Source organism: Tursiops truncatus, chromosome 3 (genome assembly GCF_011762595.2).
Source record: "Tursiops truncatus isolate mTurTru1 chromosome 3, mTurTru1.mat.Y, whole genome shotgun sequence".
NCBI lineage: Eukaryota > Metazoa > Chordata > Mammalia > Artiodactyla > Delphinidae > Tursiops > Tursiops truncatus.
Window position 1 is genome coordinate 108,945,861 of NC_047036.1, and position 8,502 is coordinate 108,954,362.

General features: G+C 40.2%; 1 protein-coding gene across 1 annotated transcript in view; it reads right to left on the reverse strand.

Annotated features, from left to right (window-relative positions):
- Positions 1-8,502, reverse strand: part of MEIKIN (meiotic kinetochore factor) — a 136,223-nt gene extending 127,721 nt beyond the window's left edge. The window contains exons 1-3 of the mRNA XM_073802485.1: positions 7,338-8,502; positions 6,842-6,929; positions 5,085-5,145 (exon numbers count right to left, since the gene is read on the reverse strand). Of these exons, the coding sequence (XP_073658586.1) occupies positions 5,085-5,145; positions 6,842-6,929; positions 7,338-7,690 (502 nt within the window). The 5' untranslated portion in view covers positions 7,691-8,502. The remainder of the gene's footprint in view (positions 1-5,084; positions 5,146-6,841; positions 6,930-7,337) is intronic.

Consider the following 8,502-nt stretch of genomic DNA (forward strand, 5'->3'; position numbering starts at 1 on the left):
TTAGCTGAGTACAGAATTCTAGACCAGTATATTTTAAAAACTGATTGCATTTTTTAGTGTTTGACAGATTTAAACCTCACTGCTCCATGTTCCCCTTCTGCCCCACATCGGTACAAGCTGATAAGCCCTGGTGCTCCATCTTCTGGCAACGCCAGCCAAGTTAAAACCTCACCCCAGCCCCACCCTCTAACCACCTAAAAACCCCAACACAGTCTCCTTTCCCTGCTCTCTCAAGCCATTTTCAGTCCTGCTCAGGAGACACCCTCCTCTCTAGAAGGCTTCATCATATCAGTAATAAACCTTTCCATACCCTCCTGTTATGTGAATGGCATCATTAACCTTGAAATTGGAAACAAATTTTGGGTGGGAATCTATCCTGTCTCTGGAAAACTGAAGGACTTCTCTCTTTATCCTGAGGATTTTTATATTACATAACGTTGTGCCCTGGTGTGGGTCTTTTTCATTCATTGTGATGGGCAGTTGGTGTGCTCTTTCAATATGTACACTCATAACCATTTTTAATTTTAGAAAAATTTCCAGTTTTATGTGTTTAATAATTAATTCCCTTTCTGTTTACTTTATAATATCTGGAACTACTATTTTTCAGATGTTAGAATGCCTAGACTCAGTTTATAATTATTTTTCTTTTTAAAATAGCAGCTTTATTGAAATACAATTCATATTCCATAAATCCCAATCTTTTAAAGTATACAATTCGGTGGTTTTCTAGTATACTCATAGAGTTGGGTCACCACTATTTCTATCTTTTATCTTCTCTTTAATGTCTGTTCAACTTTTGGAATATTTCCTTAAATTCATTACCCAATCCTTCATAGAATGTTTTCCTAATTCTATGTTACTATTTTTTAATAATTCTTTTTGTTCTCTGAATGCTCCTTTTTATAGTAGCCTGCACTTGTTTCATGGACACACTTTTTCATCATCCTGAGGATAATAATGTAAATATGGCTTAGAAGTTTTTTTCTTTGCATTGTCTCTGTCCTTCAGGTTTCTTTTTATTTGGTATCTAACTTTTATTTTAAGTATTTTCTTTAAATGCCTGGTAATTCTTGAATGTTTAAGAATGAGGCACTAGGACTCCCCTGGTGGCACAGTGGTTAAGAATCCGCCTGCCAATACAGGGGACATGGGTTTGAGCCCTGGTCTGGGAAGGTCCCACATGCCGCATAGTAATTAAGCCTGTGAGCCACAACTACTGAGCCTGCGCTCTACAGCCTATGAGCCACAACTACTGAGCCTGCATGCCACAACTACTGAAGCCCACACACCTAGAGCCAGTGCTCCACAATGAGAAGCTACCGCAATGAGAAGCTCGCGCACCGCAACGAAGAGTAGCCCCTGCTCACCACCAACTAGAGAAAGCCCGTGCGCAGCAACGAAGACCCAGTGCAGCCAAAAATAAATAAATATTTTTTTAAAAAAAAGAATGAGGCAACTAAATAGCAGTTGGAAACTCTGGATTCATAAGTGGGGTTTAGGAAGTAGTGGGCTTTACTGAAGGGTATTTGGACAGGGACCAGGTCATTACTGCCAGATAATAGGTCTCTTCCAAAAGAGGAATCCTCCAGTCCCTTAACTGGGGTGTATTTTCCTGAGTGGGGTAAGGAGTCTGGGGTAAGTAAACAGACTTTAGTTAATTCCCTTCCCTCCTCCTCCCACCACCTCGCACTGCTAGTTTTCAATACAGCACCCCTGCCCTCAGCAGTACTGAGCATCCCTGTGTCCAGACCCTTTGCTTCAATGTCTCTGGACTGCCATGGTGGGAAAAATAGTAGCTGCCTGGCTACATAGTGTTGGGGAAGGGATCACAGCATCTAATTGCTACTTTTGTGTGTGTGTGTGTGGTACGCGGGCCTCTCACTGTTGTGGCCTCTCCCGTTGCGGAGCACAGGCTCCAGACACGCAGGCTCAGCGGCCATGGCTCACGGGCCCAGCCGCTCCGCGGCATGTGGGATCTTCCCAGACCGGGGCACGAACCTGTGTCCCCTGCATCGGCAGGCAGACTCTCAACCACTGTGCCACCAGGTAAGCCCATCTAATTGCTACTTTTAAGGATTTCCAAAAATCCTATTTTCAACATTAACTCTATCTATTCCTTCAGGAGTATGTGATTCCTCTAATTTCTGAAACTTCAGCTTGCCTCAGTTTGCTTCTTGGTTTGTTCTAGGTATCTAGGTTTCAGCTTTTTTTTTTTTTCTGTCTGTTAGGCCTATTATAATTTATTCATCTACATTCCAGATTCCAAACTTTTGCTGATTATTTCTTGTCAGCTGAGGTCTCCTTTTCTCTATGTTGTGGATTCATGCCTTTTTTAATGCCTTTATTGGTATTTTAGTGAGGTTTCAGAAGGGAGAAGTAAACATATGTTCAATCCTTCATATTAAATATGAAATCCTGAGTTAATTTTCATCATGTTGCAAAATTACTAGATTCCAAGACAGAATTAAAACAAGTAATTATATGTTAAATAGAATTCTGTGGGCTGCTCAAAACCTAACCATTTATATTTTATTATAGTATAAAGTACTCTAGGTCTCAAGTATCAATCAACAAATGAACTCAGAATACAACCAGTTTGTTAATTAGAGACAGTCTATTTTCTAACTCCTCATACCTTTCACACATCAATTTGATAAAGCTAGTAACCAAAGACATTTATCATATATTTAAACTACAATTTTAAAAAATACTGATTATGGTAAAATTGTTTATTTCCTCTAAATAGAGTAGAAAACTCATTCAACAAGCATTTCAAACTATTTTATGTCCCAAGAATGGAATAGGAAGATAAAAGATACTGCTTATTTTCAATAGCTTTAGGGCCTAGAGGAACAAAAACAATTATACTGCTGTTTTGAGTCCTATGACAGTGCCATAGAATTACCAGGATAGAACAACTCATCTAGAAAGAGAGAAGAGCAGTCAGGAGAGGCTTCCCAGTAGAGATAGCACCTGAATCTATTTTTGAAGAACTAGCAGAAGTTAACCAGGCAAAGAGGCGAGAAGAAGAAGGAGGGAAAAGCATTTGTTGAGAACCTCCCATGCTCTTTTGCACTATAGTTTAAGAAAATTCCTCTATTCTATTTTCTAGCTAGCTAATTTAATTTTCAGCTGAATACATCTCAATATTAGGTTAATTTCTTGTTTTAAAATTTGATGATATTTTTAGTTTCCAGGGACTATAATTTTTTTTATAGCAGCCTGTTATATTATGGATTCAACGGCCTCTTGTCTCTAAAGAGATATTTAAAGTTTTCTACCATTTCCCTCAGGTGTTAATTCTTTTGTTTGTTGCATTTGTGGCCTCTCTTCCATGGCACTGATTTTCTTCAAAGATTTGACTGTTTCTGATTGTTCATATCTCTATTTGAGAATCTGTTTGTATGGCACAGAGTATAAATTCTGAAACAACAACCTACCTCTGGAGATTTTAGAAGAGTGATGAGACATTCTTGGAACTTACGGTCTAGGTGGGATGTCCTCCTGTATTTTCCAAGTATTGTAGGTTACATGGGGACACTGCCCTATTTGGCTAGTATCCACACGGGAAGTCTCTTATATCAGAATTCCCACTTCAGAGAGCCATAATGTATCTTCTTCCTGGGCTTAGCAACCATAAGCATAATCTATGTTTTTAACTTTTTTGCCCCTCTGCTCTCTGTGTGGCAATCTGGAGTTACTTCAGACTCCCTTCTGCTTCTCACTCCAGTTCCAACATTGACCCTAAAGAGCCAAAGTGAAGACTTAGTTCACTTTGCTTGGCAGTAATTCCTAGGGTTTTGACCTGGCAGCAGGCACTGGGAGCTGCCAGTGTTTCCAGTGTAAGAAGGGGATGAGAAGGGTGACAGGTCATACAGTGCCAGAATGTAGTGCTTAATCCACCACCTTGACAACTCCTTCAGGGTCCCATCTATTACAGTGTTCTGCATTTATTGACCAAGTGTTTTGAGTTAAGTGCATCTCCAGAGCTATTCTTACCTCTGCAGTGGTTTTTCTCTGCTCTTCATTTATTCATCAGCTGGATCTCATCTGTTTTTAAGAATTCCTCAGTATTTTTGGTGTGGTAATGGCATCCTTTCTTGTTTTCAAAAATAACTTCAATTACACCAAACTTCTATCAGTAGCCCTCCATATCCAACTGCCTATTTGACATTACTACTTAGACATCTTAAACACACCCATAACTTATTAAAAAGAGAATTTATGACCTTTCCCTCAAACAAGGTTTTTTCAGTGAATGCTACCACCTTGTACTCAGTTATGCAAGCCAGAAACACGTGTCATCTTTGATACCTCCATCTTCTTCACTCTTCATTTGCCAAATTCTGTCAATTTCATTTCCTACAACAGCCATAAGATATGCCCACTTCTTTCCATTTCCAATGTCATCCCATAGTACAAAGAGCCATCATTCCTCCCCTTAACTACTGCGATAGCCTCCCAACTGGTCTATTTACATCTACTCCTACTTTTTTCCATACTGTAGCTAATACGATCATATCATTCTGTATTTAAAAAACTTCAGTGGCTTCCTGCTGCTCCAAAGATAAACATCAGTATCTTTGGCATGGCCTATAAGGCTATGCAAAGCCTCAGTTTGTCCAACCTTGTCTTATTATCACACTTCCTCCTCTCTACTTCAGCCACACTGGCCTTCTTTCAGTTCACTGTACACAAAATGCTCAGTCCCACGTTAGGGTCTTTGCACATGCTGTTCCTTCTGCCTGGATTTCTCTTTATTCACCTCTCTTTATAGTTCAGCTCTTCTTTTTTTCAGATCTCAATTAAATTGCCATTCCCTCATGGAAGTCTTCCCTAATCTCTTCAACTGAATTCAGTTACACTCAAGTTAACCTCACTTTTGTAGCACTTATCTCAATTATAATTTACTGGTGTGTGCTTGAAGGCTTTGAGGATGAAGTCTACAGCACAGGCCGAAGGATTCAACTTGGACCAGGAGAAAGACATCTCTTCCACTGAGATGGGAAGATAAGGCAGAGATACAAATGGATGCTTATATTTGTAAGAAAGCAAGTTGAAGAAGTTCACATTGCCAGTCTTACCTGATACTCGTTCACTATTTGATAAACTACGATCAACCTGGAGGTCATCTGTCACTGACTCCTATGTGAAATAAGAATTAAAGATATAACACCAATTATGAGATGGAATATTTTTATATTATAATATTATAACACATTGATTTGGTTATTTCAAAAATGCAAAACTAATATCAACTTTGTATATCAGTTTCATATGTAATACATTCTTTCAGCTTATTGATACAGATGTAGTCTTATATTTAATATTAAATCTTAAAATATAATATTATGGACATATCTAGGGAGTCAACAATATACTAGTCAACTAACTATTGTGGGATAAACCAGCAACTAGAAAATAAAGATGAATATTTTTCTGACACCGTAAGTAGGAAAGAATTTTTTCCCTCTAAATATGAAAGCAAAATAAATCAAAAGAAAATGATTGATAAATAAGTCTAAAATACCAAAAATAAAATTAAAGGCAAACAAATGTGGAAATATTTGTAACATGTGTGTGTAAAAGTACAACAATCTTCAATATATAATGAATAAGTATTTCACCAAAATATCACACAAATGGCCAATAAAATGAGAAAAAATATCAACCTTACTAGCATTCAAAGAAATGGAAAGTAAAACAACATGCTACTTTTCATCTATCAAATATCTATCTATCGATCGATAAGTAGATAGATAGATATTTTAAGTTTCAGATAAGATGGTGCCAACTGGCCAACATGAATCAAAACTTTAAATATAATCCAACCCTTGACCCACTGCAACGTATTTGTCTTAGGATATCAATCTGAGGTACACACAAAAAATTTCTGTGGTAGGATATCTACTGATATCTAAAACAGCAAAACCTTAGAAACAATCTCAATCTCCCAACCACAGAAAAATAGTTATACAAATTATAGTATACCTATGTATAAGACAAAGCACTATGCAGACACTAAAAACCATATTTTTGAAGATTACTTAATGTTAGAGGAATTTACACAATAAGATAATTTGTAAAAAAAATTTTAAAGGCACAGAAAAAAGGAATGGAAGGAAAAGTACAAAACTTAAAAGAAACTGATTAAACATTTTTTTGCATAGTCTGAATAATCTATTAGGGACACTTAACACTTAAAATCTGGGGAAAAGCCTTTTTTAAAAAAATGCCTTTTGTTAAAACTGCCCTCCGCCAAAAAACATGTCAAAGAGAAATACGCAAGCTAAAATGCTGGACTGTGACTATCCAATTTAATGCTAACGTCAGATGAGTCACAAGCAATTTTTAAAATCTGAATTTCTCTAAACTACTGCTACACATGTTTAAAATACTGTACAGAATCCACATTAAATACAGTAGATCAGGAAGTTATATAATATTCTAATGATAATGAATCCTGTTTCTAACTATTAATGCAAAGTCAAATGAGAAAACATGAAAATGGCTTTGAAATGTTTAAGTGCTACCAAACATTAGAGAATTACTAAGAAACACTTTATATCTGTCACACAGAAAATCAGCCAGTAATGAATATTTCTTAAATTTTTGTCAAAGGAAAGAAAAAACAAAAATGCATGGCTATGAGTCTACCAGAATCGTTAATTCAAGGCCCTGTCTGAAGATACAGCATCAATGTTTATAAAAACACTAGAAAGCTATGTAGTCTCTATCGAACAAAGACCATATTGTATTTTCATATAAGACCAGAGGTACATCAGGCACCACTGGTCTCTACCCTAAGCTTATCCAAGGACCATAGGAGAAACATACATACACTCAATGGAGCAATCTTCTCATCCTGGGCTTCTTCACTAGTGCTATTTTCATGCAGGCTTTTCTCTCCTGTACCTCTTAACTGAGTGCTAACAAAAAACAACACAATTAGTTTGCACCGTCTGGACTTGGCTCTCCACGTCCCTGATCACTATTCACACTGTTATAATCTGAAAAGCTCTGTGGAAACATAATTAACAAGAAGTAAGGAACACAGTAGGTGAATTGTATCAATAACCAATTGATGCCACGAATGCTTTCCCGGAGGTTTTCTCTCACTTGCTTTTAGGCAACTTGGTAAAACTTTTTTTTTTTTTAATATTTTTAATATTTGACTCTTTCCTAAGTCAAATTTCTGGCTCTGTGTTCGGAGAACAGCGAAATCAGAGCACACTATTTTCTTCACTGACTCTTACAATGAGAGGCTATTAGGAGAAAATCAGGATTGAAATTTTGAGGTGGCCAGAGGCATGGGGCTGTTACTTGTGGATACGCACCTCGGTGGCCCAGAGCTGCTACCTCCCAGCCGACTCCGCTCTGATTTCTCTGTGATTCTCTGCAAACCGCGCGTTTTGCCACTTCTTTTCAGGCCTAAGAGAGGATGACATGCTTCAGGGAAAAAGCCTTGGAGGCCTGCCCGCGGGCCTCGGAGGTCCCTGGGGCTTAGGCCCAGCCCACCCCGTGTCCCACTCCGTAGGCCAGCCACACGGCGCTTACAGTGGGCAGACAGCTTCCGGCCGGGCCCTGACGGGGCCTCCGCCTTAGCCAGGGCACCTAGATCTGGCGTTGGGGTTAGGTTGAGCCTATGGCTGGCCCGCTTTTTGCGTGTACAGACCCGTAGTGACCACATTGCCACCCCACCGCCAGGCCTCGGAGGGCTCTTGGCCCTCGAAGGCCTGTCTCGTCTTCTTCCTGAGGAACCGAGCTACGCCGGAGGGAACCAGCGTTCAGGCCTGGCCTGCGGGGCAGCCCGAGAGGAATGAAAGACGTGAGAAAAAAACAACAGGCCCACAGCGCCAACCCCCACACTGGTCTGGAAACACCGCCTCACTCCCGCCTTTTTATCTCCGAGGAGTCACGCGGTGGCTTCTGGGAAGACACGGTGAAGTGGCAGTGCCCCGCCCTCCTGGAGGCGTAGCGCCAGGGAACTTGGTGGTGGACGGGGGGCGGGGGCCTGGACCTTGGACTCTAGGCACAGGCTCCCTCGCCTCGTGCTGAAGGGAAAATTAATGGAGAAAGACTTTTCATCGTCCAGGAGGTTGTTCTTTTGCTTTGCATTTTCTCATTAGTCTGATGGGCCCAACACCTGGTACTGATGCCTGGGCCGCTCTCCTTAGCAACATTACCAGGAAGGCCATGGTAATGGAGTTTGAAGTCTCTTAGCACATGGAGTCTAGCTGGGGGTCAGCCTGACTCAGTGCAGGAAGGTCAGAGAGGAATGAAAGCACGTTATGGTGACGGGGAGTGTCCTCCTGAGTGTCCACTGGCCTTCAGCGCCTGGGGCCACCAATTTACTGGGGGCGGGCATGGTACTTGAGAGTCTAACCAGGCATTAGAAGAGCTTAGGTTCCAGGAGGTTTCTTCTCAGGGACAAGCAGAATCCCTTAACCCCTGCCTAGAAGCTACCTCCTGGACATCTCTGGGCAGCCTTGTGGTTAAGGT